The 21,859-nt window shown below is 46.3% G+C and overlaps 1 protein-coding gene across 7 annotated transcripts in view; it reads left to right on the top strand.

The window, feature by feature from the left end:
- The window catches only part of NIN (ninein), a 321,323-nt gene that overhangs the window by 136,853 nt on the left and 162,611 nt on the right, over window positions 1–21,859 (top strand). For all 7 annotated transcript variants that reach the window (XR_015299899.1, XR_015299898.1, XM_086937310.1 and 4 more), the window contains exon 6: window positions 17,365–17,555. Coding sequence is in view for 5 of the 7 variants with exons in the window: in XM_086937310.1 (XP_086793436.1) it covers window positions 17,365–17,555 (191 nt within the window). In the remaining 2 variants the exon portion in view is untranslated. The remainder of the gene's footprint in view (window positions 1–17,364; window positions 17,556–21,859) is intronic.

Below are 21,859 nucleotides of genomic sequence, written 5' to 3'. Positions count from 1 at the left end.
TGAGAACTTCAACACCTGGATCACCAACACCGCCGACCAAGGTGCCCCCATCAAACCAGCCAAAACCCAAAGATACACCGAACAAACCAGCTAAAACACATCAGAATTAGGCACAATAAAAAGCAGGTGCAAACAACTAGAGAGAAGATTGCGCACCAGCAGATACGAAGATGCCCCCATCAAACCAGCCAAAACCCAAAGATACACCGAACAAACCAGCTAAAACACATCAGAATTCAGCACAATAACAAGCAGGTGCAAACAACTAGAGAGAAGATTGCGCACCAGCAGATACGATGCATTCCGATCTACCTTCAAGTCAGCCCTCAACAAATACCACCAACGACTCCAACACGAAAAAGGATGCCCTTGCAGACCACATTGAGGCTAGTGGCAACCATGCAAAGGAACTCTTTACCATTGTCTGTGTTCTCTTCCCCAACAGCCACCAAGAACATGATCCTTCCCTACAGGAACTCTGCGATGCTCTAGCGAATCACTTCCACAATAAGATATCCACCATCTACTGGAATTTGAAACCCCAACCCACCAACCTTCTCACTCCAACAGAAGTCTCCTCCACCAACCGCTGTACCATCTCACCGCATAGGTACAGCTCTCCACATCAGACACCACACCATCATGAACACCAACCACTTAGGGGCACTCACCGACCCCCTGCTCCCATCGCCTCTTCAATTTAGGAAGTAATGAGATCAGCCATCCACTCACCACCACCCTCAACACATTCATCACCACAGCCACTTTTCCCATGCATATAAACACGCAAAGGGCAGACCTCTTCTCATGGAACTCTCAGCAGACCCCAGAAACTCCAGAATTACCGCCCCATCTTGCTGCTCCCATTCCTTGCCAAAGTTCTGGAGAAGGCTGTCAACCATCAGCTCATCCCAAACATGGAGTGAAACCACCTGCTAAACGCCTCCCAATTCAGTTTCCAAGCCAACCACAGCACTGAGACCCCCCTGATTGCCGTCATGGATGACTTCCACACTCTACTCGACAGAGGAAAATTGGCCGTCTTGATCCTTCTTGACCTCTCCACAGCCTTCAACACTGCTCACACCACACACTCATCAAGGGACTGCACAAGATCGGGATTAAGGAAGACACACTTAGATGGATTGCATTGTTCCTCACGGGACGACACAAATAATCCATCTCCCCCTCTTCACCTCAGAACCCATGAGCACCCTCAGTGGCGTCCCTCAAGGTTCATCCTCACCCTCTTCAACACCTACGTGATGCCTCTAGCCGACATTGTCAGAACCCAAGATATCAACATAATATCCAATGCTGGCGTCACTCAGCCATCATGTTGCACTCAGCCGTCCCCATCACTACCAAGACCAACTGCCGCAACTGCATGAAGAACGTTGCAGCATGGATGAAGGACCACTGTCGTAAGCGCAACACTGACACAACAGAAGCGCTGATATTTGGCAACCATGCCTCCCTCTGGAATGACACCTGGTGGCCATTGAACTCTGATCCACCCTGGTACCAAAAGACCCCACCTGCAACCTCAGCATCATCTTGGACAGCAAACTCGTCATGAAATTACAGATCAACACAGTCCCCTCTGCCTGCTTCCACACTCTCAGAAGAATCATCAAATGACTCCCGATAAGCACGAGAAAAACAGTCATGCAAGCCCTAATCACGAGCCGTCTGGACTACGGGAAGGCAGGAACTGTATGCAGGAACCACCACCAAACTCATGTAGAGGCTCTAGAGGCAACAGAATTCACTGTCATACTGATACTTAACCTATCCAAATGGACCCACATCACTCAGCATCTGATACACCTCCACTGGCTGCCTGTGCAGAAAATATGCCAATTCAAGCTACTGGCACACGCCTACAAAGTCCTCCACGACCAAGGACCAACATACATGAACCACCGCCGTATCTTCTACTAACCATCCAGACACCTTTTCTCCATCTTCCTCGCCCAGACACCATGCATACACCATAGCCACAGTGGAAGCCACTCCTTCTCCCACCTCTTCATCTCTGAACATCATCCACGCTGTCAGAATTCCAGAAGAGAGTCCAGACCTAGCTCTGTGACTAAGTCGATTAACCAAGCGCCTAGATACCATCACGGGTGATAAGCAGCGCTCTACAAGTACTGATTGATTTGATTATTACACACCAGTCGAACCTTGTGTTTGTCGGCATTAAATCTTGTGACTGGTAGCAGGTTCACCAAATCACAAGATTACATTTAAATGCCTCTGAATTGCTTACAACTCACATTTTTTTTTACTGCGAAATGGATACAAATGTTGAAAAATACCCCTGTGGAACCTTGCAGGAAAAAATGCAGTGACAACCATTTGAGGATATGGTTTCCCATGAAATAAACCACCAATGAACATTTAATATTCTGGTTTATAAAGACCATCCATGTCCAAACTCAAAAAGCAGCATAGACTTTCCCCTACAAACCTGTTTGTAAATACAGTGATTTAACAACAAAATGATAATACATGTCTTGAATTTAATTTCTTATATAGGTTTCAGTTTGCATGAAACAATTATGTTTCCTGATAAAACATTAGCACAGCATTAGTATTGTTTTGTAAGTCTATGGCAAGTTAAGGAAGTACAGTTTTCTGTCTTTCCCCAAAAAGTAAGATTGCCAGATGATCCGATGCCAACAAGGATATTTTCCACTCCTAGGTTTTCATTTAACAACTTGGTGCATTCCTGGAGTTGTAGTCTGCTCTCCTTTGAACTGAATCAATTGGACTAACACACTTGAAGACATTGATTTGTTAAAAGAAAGCCCAGTGCGAAGACGTGATGTAATTGAAGACATGGAGTTATCTAGTAACCTAAGCCAAGAGAATTTTTTTCATTTAACATGTAAATGTAAATGTAAATGTAGTTGAGCTTATATAGCGCACAGCTACCCGCAGTGGGTGTCCCGGCGCTTGCCTAGGGAACCCGTCCTGATATTCCCCTGTGTGATAGCCCTAGCTGGTATCCACAAGGTGAAAGTCAGGCATCCCGCCGCGAGGGGCCGTTGTGGAGATTAAGCAAGCTATTGCCCAGAGTCGCAGAGTGTGAACCCGTGAGTCGAGAAGGCACCGGAGCGAGAATTATCGAGTCCGTGGAATATTTAGCCCAAGACCCGCCGAGGCGGGGAATTGAACCCTGGTCCAGGACCGATCTCAGCTTCCGGGTCTGCCGCCTCTAACCCCTGAGCCACACTTCTCCATGACACACGTGACCTGCGTGTAAGAGAACCACAGACTCAGTCTGAGAGTACGTCTCGTTGAATTAGTCAGTACAATCAATCTTCTTAAATGTAACCTGTTAAAAACAGAAATTATGCTTTTTGGAAAGTCCAATATATTTATGCCCAACCATTGGAGGCCCTCCATTTCGGCCCCACTTCCGAACACAGTGAGAAATTTGGGAATACATTTTTACCCTACATAATCTTTCCACAAGCAAGCTCTTGCTGTGGCAGGCATGTGTTTCCAAACTATAAAAACTCTTAAATTCTTTGATCTTCTCCCGGTGCCGTCTAGGAAAACTGATGCAGCAGCCTCAATTTTATCACTTGTGGACTACTGTAATAATCTATACGCAGGAATAAAAAAGACGGTCTTGAAAAGATTGCAGGTTGTCCAGAAAACTGCAGCAAGGCTACTACTCAAATGGCCTAAAGGCTCCTCCTCAGCAACAGCACTTAGAATTCTTCACTGGCTGCCTGTCCATAAGAGGATTCTTTTTAAAACCTTGACCATCATTTACAAAGCCACAAGGGCAACTGGACCAGGATATCTAAGATCCAGAATTCGGCTTTATGCCACCCAACGCACTCTGTGGTCATCCTCGGACAATTTTTTAGCAGCCCCCACTTTCAGAAAGAAATCTGGAGGGGGCAAGGCAATGGCTGTCCTAGGGACCAAAGCCTGGAATTCACTGCCCACTCAGCTTAGACATACACTAACTGAACTCACCTTCAGGAAGCTCTTAAAAACATCGATTTTCGCCACCCCAGACCATATTGTGCTATCTCTTATCTAATCTCTGCTTCTGCTGTTGTAACTTAGCTTTCTCTCCTCTCCGGACTTCCAGATGCCCTTTCTCCACAAAGCGCCAAGATGCTCCTTGGAGTGAACGTTGCGCTATATAAAACTACTCATTCATTCATTCAATCTGCCTGATAGAGTATATCCCCCCTCACCCCCCTCCCCCCCCACCCACAGAATGCCATGGTCACGTTTGTATTTAGATATTGTGCATTAGAACAAGAAGTAAAATATTACACATTTTGCCCAGAGAGGTTCTGGGGCAAGATCCACTTGATGTTTTCACAGATCTGATGGGGCGGTCATTCTAATTTAAATATGTAAGTTGTTAAATTGCAAAAGTTGAGCATTTAGTTTCATATGTGTGTGTGTGTGTGTGTGTGTGTGCTATACAGGGATTGCGTAAAATGGAGAGTAATGCAGTGTATAGACTAAGGAGGTAAGTGGAGTCTGTGAGGTGTGAAAGTCATTCTTCTGAAGTACCTTCTTTATCTTCCCTCCAGCTCCAGACCCTTGGAGTCTGGGGAGGGAGGCGAGAGCTGTAGGGAATATGGGGTGTGCTAGCCAGCACCATCCATCTTTCATTGAAAGCCACCCATGGGAGGAGCATGTAGGAAAGGGCCCCCTTTTTGACACTCACTGTAACTTTTTTGCCTAGTGCATGTGAGTTCGACTGAAAGTGCACTGGGTTCGTCTTAACCAGGTCCCCAGTGCCAGAGCTCTTTCCCAAAGCTGTACAATTGTTCCCCAATTGGCAAAACCTTTAGCACCCTCAAAGTCCCTTTTAATTGGTACCCTGGTGCCTGGGGTACTAAAGAGGGACCCTAAGGTCTGCAGCACGAATTGTGCCACCTTAAGGGACCAAGCACATGCAAGAGTGCCATTGCAGGCTGCGTGTCTTGGTGCAGACCAAAGTGAAAACACGATGTTGCACATCCCTGTATGCCATGACTACCACCACTGCATGTAATATTTGTAAGTCACCCCTACAGCAGGCCTAATGGCCCTAAGGCAGGGAGCTGAATATTACCTGTGAGGGCACACCTGCGTGAGCAGATATGCCCCTGCTGCCGACTCGGTAGCTGGGGATCTGGGTTTTTGCCTCAGTGTTTTTTCAACATCCTGTGATTCTGGGCAAATCACCTGATCTCCCCCGTGACCATGAACAGCGCCTGGATACCAGTTATATAAATCTACAAATGAATTACTATCAGCGAGATTATGCATGTGGAACACATCCATTTATCTGATCATCAGTATACCCCCATTGTACATCACCAACTGTCCAATTTCTAAGCAGCCATAATATTTCATCTTGATTTAGCCAAGTTCGCCATATCCATACATGGCCTTATACCTGAGCCATTTTGATGATTTTATTGACTTGGTCTGTTTCTCTTCAGTCATACCTTACTCTTATTACCCTCCCTCTCAGTAACGGTCACATCCAGCCTTTGTTATGGCTGCATTCTTGATGCCTCAAGCATCACAGGGCTGCCTTTCATGTAAATGGAGGAAATCTTCTTGTGATGTTGACCTTGAAAGTTGCAGGCTAGCACTCAACACTGATACAGCCACCCTGGATGCCCCCTACTGTCCAACTTCATCAAATCACTGTCTCAGCAAAAACACCCATCACCAGCCATGCAGTCATTATTTTCCTACCTTAAACCCTTGTATTGTGATTTCTTTATGTTGCCCTCATTGCTAAGGATTTTGCTGATAGACTCCATTTCACTACTTAAAATAAAGAACCTCTCATACTCTCCTCTATGTTCTATCCCCCTCCACACCTCTTGGAGTGCTCTGTTCCCTCCTCATTCATGTCCTCCAATGAAATACGTCTCCCGAATCTACTAATCCCTGTTTTGTTCTCTCTTACCCGAGTTGTCCTTGAATCGCCAAACCTCTGGCTTCTCCACTGGGATCCTGACCGCTCAGTCGCATTCAGTCTGTATTCAGCCATCACATTGTTTTAGGTCCACAGTGGTGCTACCACTAATGGGGAAAAAAAAGAACATGAAACAGCGACTTGAACTGGCTCAAGATTTTAGACTTGGCACGGATGTTGTAGTTCAGAGAAAATCAGTCCCATGTCAACAGCAATGCAAAGCTAAGTAGGGAAGTCCTGGACGAAGTTTATTTGAAGAACGTGAATTGGTGCTCGCTCTGACACTGCTTTGTCGCATTGTTGCTGGGAATGACCCTTGACTCTGAAACAGTTTAGAAGCACTTGCCCACGTGTATTCATTTGTGTTTGATGGGTTGAGGTGTGACACAGGAGACTATTCAACTGGCATGATGTTTATCGACCCACCATTATCTATAATAAAGTTTATGGGGCAACCATTGACCTTTTATTGTAATCTTGCGGCAATGTCCAAATGAATTCAGTTATTTTGTTTGGTGGTTTGCCTTTGTCTTTTTGTTCTGACTTGCAAGCATCCAAACCTACTTGTGCATGTCTGTCGTTCCTTGGTCAATTCCATCATCGCACATCCATCTTCACTGGCGCTTGTTAATGGCGTTGAAGAGCTTGTAGGAAGAACATATCGACAATCAGCTTTGTCTAGTTTCTACTTGTCGTAACCGATAATGCTTTTCGGCCATGTGGGCGTGGCTAGAATGCTTTCTGAACCTTTTGGCATCCATTTTCTCTGCTCTCTGTAATGTATTTGGTTTCTCTTTCGCTTTGCAAACGGTTATGAAGTGGTTTTCTTTCTCGCAACCTTTGCACGTCTGTCCTATGGATGGCCATTTGCCTTTATGGGGAAATGAAAAACCACATCAGAAACACAACTTTTCTTCTTTAGAGATGTTGGCTTGTGTGCATCTACCTTGTACTTGTGATTGCTTTTTATGACCAACACTGATTAATGTATTTGCTGTTCCAGCTTCCATATCAGCAGCTTGCCAATCTGCTCTTTCATCGTCCCTTGCAGCCATTAGTACTTTCTCCAAACAGAGCACCTCTCTCAACATTCGTTTTCTGAAAGACTGCCATTGATGACTTTGACCTTGAAACAAATAAGGGTTCGGCTTGAGCGCAGTAAGGCTACGCCTGGATAAGTATGAAAACAAAACAACTGCCAGTACTGCTCTTGACAATTTCTCAAAGATAAGAGAAGTTGAGTGGTCCTTTCTCAACTCCTTTGACCAATCATTCAGTCAACACCTAATGTATATCAAAAGAAAATTTATTTTCTACTTCCAAAAATTCGTGATTGGTTTTTTGTTTTTCTGAAAAGTTTTTCGCAAAATTTATATATACATAAAAAAAGATCAAGATAACATCAACAACATTTAAACCAAAAAATCCTCTCAAAATAGAACTGGAGTGTGGGTGATGCGGGGTATTTACAAGACACTACAAATATCAACTACTGTTCTATCAAAATTCACAATCTCACCATTCATACTCCCAGTCATACTACATGAAAACACTAAGACGAGTGAGGGAATCTTGTGGGGTTATGTACAAGGGAAAAGGTCTTATCTACTATATACAATTTACACCAGCAGAAAAAATCAGAAAAGTCATACTGAACATGAAAAATTACAATACAAAAACAGTGAATACTCGGTCAAATCAATTAGCGAGCAATGTATGCACGATCTAGATAAGTCTCAATGCACCAGATGACGCAAGGTCACCATGGGGAGAAAGGTTATTCTATCTAGAGGGGTCGACGCGTTTCGAATCCCATTAATTCTTGGGATTCTCCTCAGGACCAAAAACAGAAATGGATCTGTAAAACATAAAACAGAAAGTAGAAAATAACTCAGTCAACTGTCTGCACACCAGGGGGGAAACTCAACAAAGCGTACGACCTTGCACACACACTAGTAGTACCTGTCTGAGTTGCTTGATGAAGTCTTTGAAGAGAACTGTGGAAAGGAAGAGGTGCGCCGTGAATGACTAGAACCGAGAACGGAATTGAATGGAAAGAGTGAGAGGGAGGGCGTCGTTCAACTTACTAGAACGTATTTTGTAGTCTCCACCAGAGGTTCTTGTCTTTCGAGTCTGATATCAATCAGAAGTTGGACGCGGAGCCTGCAGTTAAGGGTCCATCTGTCAATAGATCAATGAAACCGTGTGAGTGAGCTTACATAATCTCGTCCTAGTTGCCGTGCTCTATTGGGAAGGGTTGTTTGTTTCCAGTATGGTCTTACCATCCGCCGTCTCTGTCCGTGTACTTCGTTTGGCAATTAGATTTGGCGCCGTGCTGACTCGTCATGACTGGGGCCTTTTAAAATTGCGTCATCCAGGTGTCCAAGGATTCTGGGAGTTGTAGTCAGTATGATGTTGGTCTACAAATGGTACAATTCCGACATTTCATTTAATCCTTTTGTTGTGCTGTTGAATTTAAGGATGAGCATTGCCTCCCGTTGTCTCAGTCTCGCTTCAAGGTCTCCTCCTCTCTTATCTGGGTCTATTTTAGAAATGACCGTCCATTTGAGATCGGTTTCAAGATGTCCTTCTTCTGACCAATGTTGGACTAATGGAGCAGTCAGGGTTTTCATCTTTATCCTCGATCTGTGTTGTGAGATCCTTTGTCTTATCTCCTGGTTTGTCTTGCCAATATATAATTTTCCACAGGGGCACACGATTCCATAGACAACGTTACGGGTTTTGCAATTTGAAAAATTCTCGTGTTTCCAGAAAATGCCGTCATGTTCAAACAATGATCCTTCCAAAGTTAATGGGCAATTGACACAAGTACCACATCTGTGATGGCCTTTTATCGGCGGCAAGCCTACATAATCTCTAAGTGTGGGAGTCGGTGTCTTTGGTACCATGGCCCGTACAAGTTGATTAGCGATGCTTTTATCTTTCTTAAAAGCAAAGAGCGGTTTGTTCTTGAACTGAGGATCCAATTCTTCAAGGAGGTGCCAATTTTGGTGGATGGTTTTCTTCAACCAATTCGATGAGGGACAATAGGTAGAGACACAGACTACTCTAGACTGTTTTTCCCGTTTGCTTCTTTTTAGTAGTTCTTCCCGTGGTGACCACCACGCTCTTTTTTGTGCTTGTCTTAACAATTTTGACGGATAGCCTCTTTGTAGAAGTCTCGCTCTTAGGGCATTCGCATGTTCCGTATATTCTTCCTTGAATGTACAATTCCTCCTGATGCGGAGGAATTGACCCACTGGTAAATTTTGTTTTAAGCTTCGGGGATGGTTACTTGTGAAGCAAGGGCCTTATTCCTGTCTGATTTTTTTCGGTATAGAGTTGTGACTAATTTGTTTTCTACACAGTACACTTCTACATCTAAAAAGGTAATTCTGGTCTTTGAGAATTGAATGCTGAACTGAATATCTTTGGTTCGATTATTAAGCCAACCATGGAAGTTGTTCAATTCTGTTTCGTTACCTGTCCATATTAGGAAGATGTCGTCTATAAATCGCGCCCATCCTCTAATTTGATCTTTATAGGGGTTGTTGTTATATATGAAGCACTCCTCATATTGACTCATGTAAAGTACGGCTAGCTCTGGGGCAAAGGGGCAGCCCATTGCTACTCCCTTGGTTTGGAAATAAAAATCATCCTTGAACTTAAAATAGTTTCTGGTCAGAGCTATTTTAGCTAGCTCCAAAATGAACCTTGTTGGAATTTTCATTGGTCTTTCTCTTTTGTCCAGGTATATTTCAAGGACCTCTAGGGCTTGGTCCTGTGGAATCTGTGTGTACAACGACACTATGTCCATACTAACGAGTAGATCTTGGTGCTCGGTGAACGGTATAGTATCCAATTTAGAAATAAAATCCGTAGTGTCCTGTAGATAGGACTTCACCTGTGTCATAAATGGTTTTAGAAAAAAATCGATAAATTTCGAAATTGGCTCAAATAGCGACTCACAACCGGAAATGATCGGTCGTCCTGGCGGTGTCCTTTCATCCTTATGTACTTTCGGAAGTACGTAGAATAATGGTATTCGTGGATATTTGTTCTGCAAATACTCATATTCTTTCTTTCCTAGGAATCCTTCCGAGAATCCCTTGTCCAAAATGGAAAATAGTTCTTTGATGACTTTGAGGCTTACAGCTTATTCATCATTAAATTCACTAAACTTGGTGTTTGATGAGCACATCTTTCAAGAAACTCATCTATCCTTTCACCAGCTTGCTGTCTCTCTTGATTGAAATTGTAGTTTTCATAGTCAACATTTGGCATTGTATTGAACTTGGTACCCACACTTCTTTTATCTGACGGTACAATATTGCCACAGTCTGCAGGTTCTTCTTCAGCACTTCTTTTAGTCCATTCCTGGCAAGGTTTATTATAAAAAAATCATTATCTACTTCTTCGAGGGCATTTAAAAAGTCATCAACCATTTCGATCCATTCAGTCCACCTGGTGCCAATATTCTCCTTTTTGGTTGTGTCAAATGGTGGTTTCAGAAATACAACTTTGCACTCTTTTCTACTGCAAGCATTGAAAATGTCACTATTCCTATAGCTTTCGTTGCACTGGATGACACTTGCCGCTATTCATGCATCGGCTTCCCAACCAAGCCTGGGTCGTCACACCAGATTTGAGGTCATGTGGCACTTCCCTCGCTCCTGCTGGTTAGTACGTTTATTCTTTCGTACTTGGTCATCACTGCCTTTAGCGTTGCTTTTCATGGATAATGGCTCTGTGTTATGGCGCAACCCAGTACTTCTTTCAGCCTTACCAACGGATTCTGGTGGGCTTTTCGCATGCTCTCCTCTGAAGGGCCTTCAACTTCTTTGAGGGCTGTACATGGGCTGGACCAGGGCTTTGACTCCACACACCAACTTCGAGCTGCTTCTTATTGAGTTGGGCGCACGGGGCACAGGAGCAGTTTGAGGTAGAGTTGCAAACTCTCAGGGAGAGCAGTCTCGTTTCTTCGGGGCAATTATGCCTTACTCGTAGCCATTTGTAGCATCCTTTGTAGCCCGGGATCATGCAAATGAATATGCCACACACTGCGCTCTATAACAGACGTCTTTATTCCTAAGCATACAATCACACACTGCCCTCTAATTAGGTCATAACCAGCAGTAACCACACCCTAACACTTCCCAGGAAGTTACATAATTCCTCTGAGTCCTCCAAGAACTTCAGGGATCCTAGGGAACATAGTCTCAGGACGCTTCAAATTGTTAGTCTACCGCCCCTGGTTTAAGTGTGCACATTTCAGTGTTACCAAACATATAATTGCTCGCCAATGGTGCGTAGACGTTCGATGCTTCATTAGGTTTCGCCTGCGAAGAGATGCGCTCTGCGCATCTTTTCGGCGCAGGCGAAATCCTGTTGAGATCTGTAGTGTGGCTTGGTTCGGCCCTCGTCCTTGATTGGCTGGCTCCGTAAACGGAGCCTTGCCATTGGACGAGGGGCCTGTCCGTCAATGCCGGACCAGACACGGGGGCGTTCCCGACATTCTTTGGCTTTTGCCGACGTCACGGGACGCCGGGAACGCCCCCGTGTCTGGTCCGGCATTGCCGGCACCCGCCTTCCGTAGTCAGCGTCTCTCCTCTCCTTTCCCGCCCCCTCCCGCTTGTTTTGTTTGCGACCGCTGCTCGCGCTGACACTCGCCCTCCCCTGCCTGGACCCTGAGCGTGTGACTGCCCGTTGCTGTTTTGGTCGTCCTGTGTATGCTGCCACGTTGGTCTTGCGTCGGGGTTTTTTCCCTTCGACGTGTTTGGCGGTGAGTGCTGGTTCGTGAGCCCGCTTGCGGGCGTTTTGGTGGTAGAGGGGCATAGAGCGGTGGAGGCAAAGAGCGGAAATGAGCGGCATTTTGTGTGGCCTGGGGCGCCGAGGGGGAGCGCACACGGGATGATGGTCGGGCCGTGTTCATCGGGGTGATGCATGCCTGGGTCGTGGGGGTGCTTTGCCGTGGCTCGGGAGGCTCTGATGTTGTGGAGTTGGCTGCGCAGCGAGGTTGCGGTGCGGAGCTGGCTGTGAATCTGTGACGCCGTTGACGTGCATTCAAGGTGGAGCGGCCGAGGCTGGACTCACCCCGGTGGCCACTGGGGGCGCCAGCCGGTGGGGCACCGTCCCCCGCGGGAGTGGCAGGGACTCGAGCCTTGTGAGGAGAGCCAGGCTTTGGGTGTCTTTTATGCATTGGTCTTGTTGTCTGCGAGCGTTGTCGTGTGTGAGAGGGTGTCGGCATTTGGAGGGAGACCATGGTGCATTTAGTACGACGAGCTGAGATTGGATTTGTCCACGGACGGTCACGGGGGGCCTTGTACAGGAAATGTACAATGGCGATGTGTTTTTATGACGACCGGTTTCTGCGCGTTGTGCTTATGGAGGACCGCTATCGTTTTGATGACTGAATTTGTTCTGTACCGTGGACGGAGTGGCCACTGCCTCTCACGACACCTTTCATTTGCGTGTGCAGTGTGTACCTCCAATTGGGGTTGGTTTTTGGGGAGAGTGTGGCCTGGCAGTCGGGGCGGTCGTCCGCGGATCTGGGGATCCAGGTTTGAGTCTCAGTGGGGATGCGCGGCATTGCGTTATTGATTTCTCCGTGCCTGATTAGAGTGAAGGTGTCCGTCTGTGCCCTGGTCGACATGCTGCTTTTCCATTTGTGATACAGGTTGTTTTGTGTAAACTTAAGGCATGCAGACTGTTGTCATGGTGGTTGGGGTTTGGTGTTGGTTATGGGGGGAGCTCGTGAGCCGGGTTCGAGTCTCGGTGGGGACGCGGGGGGCTGTCTGGCGGATTGATGTGTTTCCCCCTATGCAGCCCGCCTCTCTCTGGCACCACTGCAAGGCATACCCCCGCTCCCTCCTTGTGCCACACTGGCCCTCATCCCATCACATAAGCCCTTCGGTCGCTCGCCGCAGTACCGCTCGCGGCCGCCAGAGGACGCCCTGCCCTGACTCTATCCCCGCGATCCCGGGCTCCAGACCCACATGTCTCCGCTTCCTGCTCGGCAGAGCCGCCGCTCACATGCTGCTGAGCGGAGCCCCGGCGCCCCGCTCCTCCGTGCCCGCCTCCCCGCAGAGCCCCGCGGCCCAGCCGGGGCCCCCGCAGGCCCACAGCACGGGACAGCAATGCACTGCCGGCATGGCCCGCTGGCTCAAGGAGCACCTGGGCTTCAAGAGCAGCGCCAAACCCGTGCCCCCGGCGCCGCCCCGTCCGGACTACCGACAGCCGCTCCCGGGGGGCCCCCGCGAGCCCGCCGTCGTCACCCCCGCCCCGCAGCCGGACATCGTCAGCGCCTACAAGCTGCAGAAGGAGCGGGACTTTGAGGACCCTTACAGCAGCGCTCCGGGGGGGGCGCGCCGACCCGTCCGCCCCCGGGGGGGCCCCGGACGGCAGGTTCCTGTCCCCCAACCGCCGGCTCATTAAAGTGGAGGCGGAGAAGGCGGCACCCCCGGTGTCCCCTGGGGCCCCATCACCTGGCCCCGCAGCAGCCAACAAGACGACCCCGACGTCGCCCCCTCCGGAGCCGGCCAAGCAGGACAAGGTGAGCCGGGGCAGGTAGAGATCCGAGGGCGGGAGGGGGCAGTGAGTGGTGAGAGATCTACACCGTGTGAGTGACACTTCATAACAACTACACACATACTTCGGAGCGCCAGGTAACCCCTACGGAGGGGGCAGTAATACTACCTGTGGGGCAGGGATGGCGAGGAGGCCACCCCTACAGCGGTCTTCGGGGCAAGCCAGCCATATAGTTTGAAGAGGGGTAACGACTCGGATCCGCACTGAGGGTGGGAACAACAGCCCGATCGAGGGGGACCGGCTTAGGAGCCCCAGACCAAGGGAGCGGCACATTGATGCCAGCTGGAACATGTTGAAGGGATAAACTTCGTGCCCTGGGGCATTACTCCCAGCCATAAGCTAAGGACTGAAATGTTTTCGACTGGTCCTACAGTAGGAGCAGTGCCCCCTGCCTTGTGCCGCCGGTGAGGTACCACCATACTGACGCAGAGCTGGGCTGCCAGCCCCTGGATGGGCATTAGTAATGCCTGGATGGTGGCCGAATGCCATCAGCTTCCGTGTGTGCCTTTAGTGTAGGTGATCGCTGCATAGTGAGTAGTGGCATTGTACCCGACTTTGTGTACTGTGACCCCAGTCCCACAAACCCTTCTTGCCGTACTGCCCATGACTCGAGACTGGCTTCCCTTCCTGGAAGGTGGCACGTTCTAAAGGTCAGGGATGCAGTTTAAATTCCCCACTCACAGCTTCATCCGGACATACAGCATTTACCGGCAGCGGCGTGTGAGCACCCCCCTTCCGCGCACGCACACTTCGCTGTTCCTCCAAGAATGTGTCTGTGTACACTGCTTTACCTGCTCGTGTATGTGTGTAGTCCCTGGGTCAAACCGTCAAGAGATGCCTGTCCGTAGCGCAGTGCAAATGGGCACCCATTATGCGGCGACAACTCACGTTTCTAAGTGGCTGTGGTACATGCCTACAATACTAGTGCCTTGATGTGATTTGTTATGTAGCCGAAGCATGAGGCACTACAACCTCGGTAAGTTACGTGAGTCTGATTTCATATGAGACGTAGACCGTATCAGTCCCTCCATACAGTGAGTGCCTAGACATGACTGGGTGTGTAAACCATGCAGGAGACACTACAATATCTGTATGTTATATGTGTAGGATGCACCTTCAAATATTTATCTCTATGGTTGGGGGGCGGGGGGTTGTATCACCCAACCAGTATTTTGGTTTTTGCTGTGCTTTCTGTTCTTGCATCCAGCTATATAAACCAACAGCTGACATGTGGGCCCCTGTTGCCTGCTTGTGCCTCCGTGTGCCCCTGTTGCCTGCTTGTGCCTCCGTGTGCCTCAGTTTTCGTGCCCCTGTTGCCTGCTTGTGCGCCCCTGTTGCCTGCTTGTGCCTCCGTGTGCCCCTGTTGCCTGCTTGTGCCTCCGTGTGCCCTTGTTGCCTGCTTGTGCCCCTGTTGCCTGCTTGTGCCTCCGTGTGCCCCTGTTGCCTGCTTGTGCCTCCGTGTGCCCCTGTTGCCTGCTTGTGCCTCAGTGTGCCCCTGTTGCCTGCTTGTGCGTCCGTGTGCCCCTGTTGCCTGCTTGTGCCTCAGTGTGCCCCTGTTGCCTGCTTGTGCCATGTGGGTGTGTGTGGAGGGCTCTGTGTGGCTGTGTGTGTGGGGAGCTTTGTGTGGCTGTGTGTGTGGGGAGCTTTGTGTGGCTGTGTGTGTGGGGAGCTTTGTGCGGCTGTGTGTGTGGGGAGCTTTGTGCGGCTGTGTGTGTGGGGAGCTTTGTGTGGCTGTGTGTGTCCTTTGAAGCTAATATTCTGAGCTGTAGGCGAGTTCTGCCCCTTTTCTGCTAGCAGTCTTTTGAGGTAGCTTTCTAGCCTCTGGAAGTTAGTTTTCTCCCTGAGGTTGATTCATTGTCACTATGTGGGTTTCAGCGCCTTCATTGCAGGCCATCTTTAGAGATGACCTCCAGCTGTATGGGTGGAATATCCTCCTCCTACTCTGGCTGCAGTCTCTGGAGGTGAACTAAGCTACAGGTACCACGGCACCACCTTCTTCTAACAGTCTCTAATCATGACTCCTGCGGGCTAGGTGGTTGTGATTCTTCTGCAGCTGGTCTCGAGATTACCTTCTGATTTGTTTGTTTCAATTCCTATGCTGCACGCAGAGTCTGTAGGTGACCTCTAAGCTCTCTGTAGTTCATCTCTATATGCCATCTCCCTGGGTGGCCTGCTAAGCTCGTAGTTCATGTTGTCATTTACCCGCACTTTCTGAAGATGCCCCTTTGCAGTCAGTGTGTTCAGGCTTTCCTGTATCTGCAGCTCAAAGTTTTAAGTGGCATGAAAAAAAAGTTGGAGGTTGGGGGGCGGGGGGTTGTATCACCCAACCAGTATTTTGGTTTTTGCTGTGCTTTCTGTTCTTGCATCCAGCTATATAAACCAACAGCTGACATGTGGGCCCCTGTTGCCTGCTTGTGCCTCCGTGTGCCCCTGTTGCCTGCTTGTGCCTCCGTGTGCCCCTGTCGCCTGCTTGTGCCTCAGTTTTCGTGCCCCTGTTGCCTGCTTGTGCGCCCCTGTTGCCTGCTTGTGCCTCCGTGTGCCCCTGTTGCCTGCTTGTGCCTCCGTGTGCCCTTGTTGCCTGCTTGTGCCCCTGTTGCCTGCTTGTGCCTCCGTGTGCCCCTGTTGCCTGCTTGTGCCTCCGTGTGCCCCTGTTGCCTGCTTGTGCCTCAGTGTGCCCCTGTTGCCTGCTTGTGCGTCCGTGTGCCCCTGTTGCCTGCTTGTGCCTCAGTGTGCCCCTGTTGCCTGCTTGTGCCATGTGGGTGTGTGTGGAGGGCTCTGTGTGGCTGTGTGTGTGGGGAGCTTTGTGTGGCTGTGTGTGTGGGGAGCTTTGTGTGGCTGTGTGTGTGGGGAGCTTTGTGCGGCTGTGTGTGTGGGGAGCTTTGTGTGGCTGTGTGTGTGGGGGGGGCTCTGTGTGTGTCATTTGCGAGAGATAAAGCTAGTGGCATTGTAAATGACAATGCCATTTATTTATGTTAAAAAATACATAAATAAAAATAATGTCAAGAGCAATGCCAATAGCTCTAACTTTAACAAAGGCGAAACCATTGCATTGTAAATGCTTGTTTTGACTGTTGGATCTGCTGTCTTTCTCTGCAACTTTAGCGCCACCCAGTGCTCCTGTGACATACACATGAACGGGTGCTGTGTTCCATCTTTTAATTTGAGGCTGAATTTCTAATGACATGAAGTTTGTCTTGTTGGTGTGTGGCTAGAGCGTCCCCTTTACCATTTTTAAGACTACAAAAAAAACAGTAATAGAGAAATTGACAGCATGCGCAGCAAATCCAAAAAGATCCTGGCTTGTCCACCATACTAATATTTTGAGCGTATTGGAAGTTTAGAGACGGTTAAGATTTTGGAAAGAAGCTTGAACAGGTGCAGGTGCTGCATGTACTAGTTTAAGCTAATCTCAAACTAATGTTTAAGGCGTGTGTTTTTTGTTCTTTTAATGTGTCTTTTTTATAATGCTATTTAGTGTCACTAAAACTGCACGTCCAGAAAGTGTAACTTTATTGGTTACATTTTAAAAAGTATTACAAACAACTTTATTTTCACCACCCAAAAAATACTATGCATAACTCCCAATAAGATCTGAATAAAATACGTATTGATAAATGCAGATGCTACAGTCATAAAAAATAACCCTAAGCACTGCAGCTCTTATTATCTACGTTGCATCTCTTTTTATGCTGCAGGAGTTCAAACATGTTGGCTTTCTTATGATCAGATGTGTTCCAAGTCCCTGTTGATCAAGTATTTGCTTCTGACTTTAATGCCTCTTTTTTTAATGTGTTTTTTATGTTCGGTTGCAGGACAGTTAAGATTTTGGAACCCAGACGACTTAAACGCGTCACAGCATGGCTTTTCACCCTCCCAAGATTGGATTGAAGAGAAGCTGCAGCTGGTCTGCGAGGACCTTGGGATCACGCGTGATGGTCACCTGAACCGGAAGAAGCTCTTCTCAATATGCGAGCAGTATGGATTCCAGAACCTTGACAGAGAGGTACGGGTGCTGGAGAGCTCTCTTGGGCCATAGATGTGATGTCATCTGGAATGATAAGGGTGCGGGGTTCTGGGTTGGAATGGAGAAGGTTTTCAAGGGATAACAGTTAGTTCATGATTGGAGTTAGATGTAGCTGTAACAAGTTTGCTGAGCTCCAAATAAATATAATTAAATATCTGTGGAGTCCTATTCTTTATAATGGCGACGAGGATGGGAAACTTGGGAATATGTTAAGCTGCAGAAATTTTTCAGGAAGTTATAAAGAATGTGATAAGACCGGTGCAGAACAGCATGAATTACAGTGATGACATTTGAATTTTTGGCAAAACTCCGTAGGAATATGAGCAGGCATTACATGGTGTATCTCAGCAACTTCAAAGAGTAGGGTTGCCACGTAACCTAAAAAAAAGTGTGAAATAAATAAGACTGAGCTGGCATTTTATGGGCACATATTTTCGGCTGAAGGGATGATGCCAGATCCTGTCAAAATATCAGCTCTGAATGAAGTACAAAGGCCTGAAGATGTAACGGAGATACGGTCATTTTTAGGAATGGCTAGCTATTGTGCAAGGTATAATAAAGGTTTTGCGACAGTAAGTTCACCGCTCCGAGAACTAACCAGAAAAGGACAAAGATTCTATTGGAGTAATGAATGTGAACTAGCGTTTAAAGAAATAAAGCTAGAAATATCAAATGCAGCAAATGTAAAATATTTTGTCCCTCATCTATGCACGGAGTTGGTAGTGGATGCCAGTCCAGTAGGACTGGGCGCATTCTTAGTACAGCATAAACCTGGGAGAGAAACTCCGAGATTTGTGGTCTCTCATGCCAGCAAAAGTCTATCTGAAGTAGAGCAAAGGTACACTCAGCCTTAAAATCAAAGTCTGGCCGTTGTCTGGGCATGTGAACATTATCATGACTTTATGTATGGTAAGCCATTCGTAATTATCACTGATCATCAAGCTCTCATTTCTATTTTTGGGAACCCAAAAACAAAGATGCCACAGAGAATTGAAAGATGGGGAATAAGGCTGATGGATTATTATTTTAGAATTATTCATAACCCAGGAAAAGAGTATAAACCCAGCAGATTTATCTAGACATCCATGCAATATAGAGGTGGAGCAGCGATCAAAAGCAGATGAAGACATACATTTCATAGTAAAATCAGCAACACTAGGAGTTAAGGAGGAAGAACTAATTAAAGAAACATGAACAGATTTCACTATCCAAGAAGTGAAAAGAATTATACATGAAAATAATTGGAAATTGATAAAACAATGCTAGTTGTGTTGGTCCAACTATAACGAGATGACATATTAGCATTCAAAAACATACAATCTGAGTTGTCTGTAACTTCGTCTGGAATATTCTTAACGGGGTTACAAAATAATTCCAGCAAAATTGCAGTTGCGAGTCATTGACTTGGCACATGAGTCATCGAGACATTTCTTCCACAAAGAATTTCTTAAGAGAGAAATTATGGTTTCCTGGTTTAGATAAACAAGTGGAAGTAGTATTCAATCCTGTTACATATGTCAGTGTACCACTAAGGAAAGAGGGATGGAAGAATTACATATGTTTGAATTACCAAATGCTGTATGGTCCAATGTAGCAGCAGACTTTTATGGACCGTTGGACTCTGGGCACTACCTGCTAGCAATAATAGATGAATATCCTAGTTTCCCATTGTGAAAGTGGTGTCATCAACATCTGCATCAGCAATATTGCCAGTTCTGGATGAAATGTTGTCTACTTGGGGAATACCTAACATTTTGAAAACTGAAACTGGGCCACCATTTGGGAATGAATATTAAAAATTCATTGAGTATCTTGGCATAGTGCATAGAAAGATAACCCTGATCTGGCCTCAAGCTAACAAAATGGTAGAAAGATTGATGGCTACCATTAAAAAGGCTGTGCAGAGAGCAAAATTGTCACAAATATCGATAAATTGAGCACTATGCCAAGTTTTGCGAGATTATAGAAATACCCCTCACATTTCAACTGGAAAATGTCCTTTTGATTTAATGTTTGGTCAGCCAAGACAAACCAGTCTACCACATCTGCCAGTAAAACCACCAAAAGATCACAAGGAAGTGATGGAAAAGAATAGAGAGGCAAAAGAGAAAATGAAATATTCAGAGAATAGAAGAATGTCAAGATAAAGAATACCATGTAGGTGATTTGGTGCTAGTTCGACAACAGCAAATAAAAAAGTCACAAAGCAGATTTCATCCTATACCTCTAGAGGTAACTAATGTTAGAGGAACAGCAGTAACGGCAGAAAATTATGGCAGATCAATAACCAGGAATAAAACGTATTTTAGGAAAATCAAACAAAGCCATGAACAACAAAATACACAAGTGAATGGACAAGGAAATGAGCTGGTGCTCAGGAAATCTGAAAGGGTTCTAAAAAAAAGCCTGAACGTCGGATTGAACATTGTTAAATTATTATCTTCAAACGGGGGAGGGGGGAGATGTGATGTCATCTGGACTGATAAGGGTGTGGGGTTCTGGGTTGGAATGGGGAAGGTTTTCAAGGGAGAACAGTTTGTTCATGATTGGAGTTAGATGTAGCTGTAATAAGGTTGATGAGCTCCAAATAAATATAATATAATATAATTAAATATCTATGGAGTACTATTCTTTACAATATTCTGTACCATTACTTTTCGCCCAATTTGCCATTCTAGATAGACAACCTGCCATATGAAAACAACTCTTAGTACCTTCCCAGTAGAAACAGTCCAGCCTAAACTGCTACGACAGCTCACCACCAGCTGGGAACACAAGCAACCCAAAACCGGTTTTGACCCACTTAGGTCTCGTCATTGAGGTATAGCTTGGGGCTGATGCGCAGTGAACATGTCTGGGCATACCCATCGCACTTTGGGCATCCACTGCAAAATAGATAGGGTGATGGAAGGTATTATGACAATTGCTCAGGGCCATATTCCTGACCATTGTGCACACTGTGCCATCCGTCTCCAGTTATTCTACACTGAGACGACCCACGTATGTCAAAACCACTTCAGGCTGAAGTACTTAAGCATTCCAGGCAGTACAAGAAAAATTTTCTAAAGCTTCAAAAATATACTGACTCGTGTTTATATTATAGGGGCAACTCTGGCTGTTAAAATCCTGATGCTTTTATGGTGTACAGTTTCTTTTATATTGTTCCTGTGCATGTAATGCAATCTGCCACCTTATACGGTATAGTTTTCACTATTGTAAATTAACAATATATAAAGGAATTACTGACTTTTAAAAAAAGTTTATACCTGTCCTTCAAAAGCCTATGTTGAAGGAACATTATGGTTGTAACCCAAAACTTGGCTAGCTATGTAAGAATAACTGCCCACATTTTCTAGCCTTGATCTCACACGTGACCCTTCACACATGCCACAGAGGACATTGGTGGCGTCACTTGTGACGTCACATATTATGTTGCACAAGAATGAATGGCTGCAGTGCCACGGACAACTAACTGAAGTCCTCACAGAAATTCTAAAGAATATTTTAATAGGTGTTCCACTGACTACCAACAAATACCAGCTTGAAATTAAATTGAATGGCTGTAGTTCCAATGACCTATGCAGAACAAAAGGTGTAGTTTCTCTGATAGCCAGCATACTGTGTCAAAAAAAATCCATATCCAATGAAAGTTTCTGCTAAAGGTGTTGTCACACCATGTAAAAGAAAGCAGATGGAATTTTATCTAAAAGATGAGAAATGATGCTCAGAGGCTGCAACCCGCAGTATCATTGGAAGAAGCTAAATGGCCTTGCAGAGAATATAAAGAGTAGAAAGGGAAGGCTAGTGTTTTTGGACTCTTGAGTTAGATATTCTCACAGATGTTAAAGGCAACATATGGCTGCAGTACAACTTCGGTCCTTACACAGTTTATGGCCCAGTCAATTTAACGTGATCTGAAGGCCATGAGTTTGAAACTCTACAAGGCAGGCTCATCCATCCATCCATCCTTCCATCATTCACCAAGAGCAGTCAATTGAGTGTCATTACATTGGATAACAGTAACAACCATTCCAGTGCTTAGATATGGCAGGAGTGCAGTATGAAGTGCTGTATAAGGAAAAACATTTTTTATAATACTGCCACTTGCTATAAAGGGATTTGCAAATGTGCACTCATGGATTCCTTCATAGCTGTCACTGGTGATTCCATTGATGTAATCTGATATGTTATCAGTATTTTATTATGGTACAATAATTAAGGAGTTTCATAATTTTGTATGTTTAATTGAAAAATCTTACCCCTGCTTCCGGCACAGTCCCGCA

This window comes from Lissotriton vulgaris, chromosome 9 (assembly GCF_964263255.1).
Source record: "Lissotriton vulgaris chromosome 9, aLisVul1.2, whole genome shotgun sequence".
NCBI classification, from domain to species: domain Eukaryota; kingdom Metazoa; phylum Chordata; class Amphibia; order Caudata; family Salamandridae; genus Lissotriton; species Lissotriton vulgaris.
Note: the sequence above shows the minus strand (reverse complement) of the source record. Positions and strands in the feature narration are given on the sequence as shown.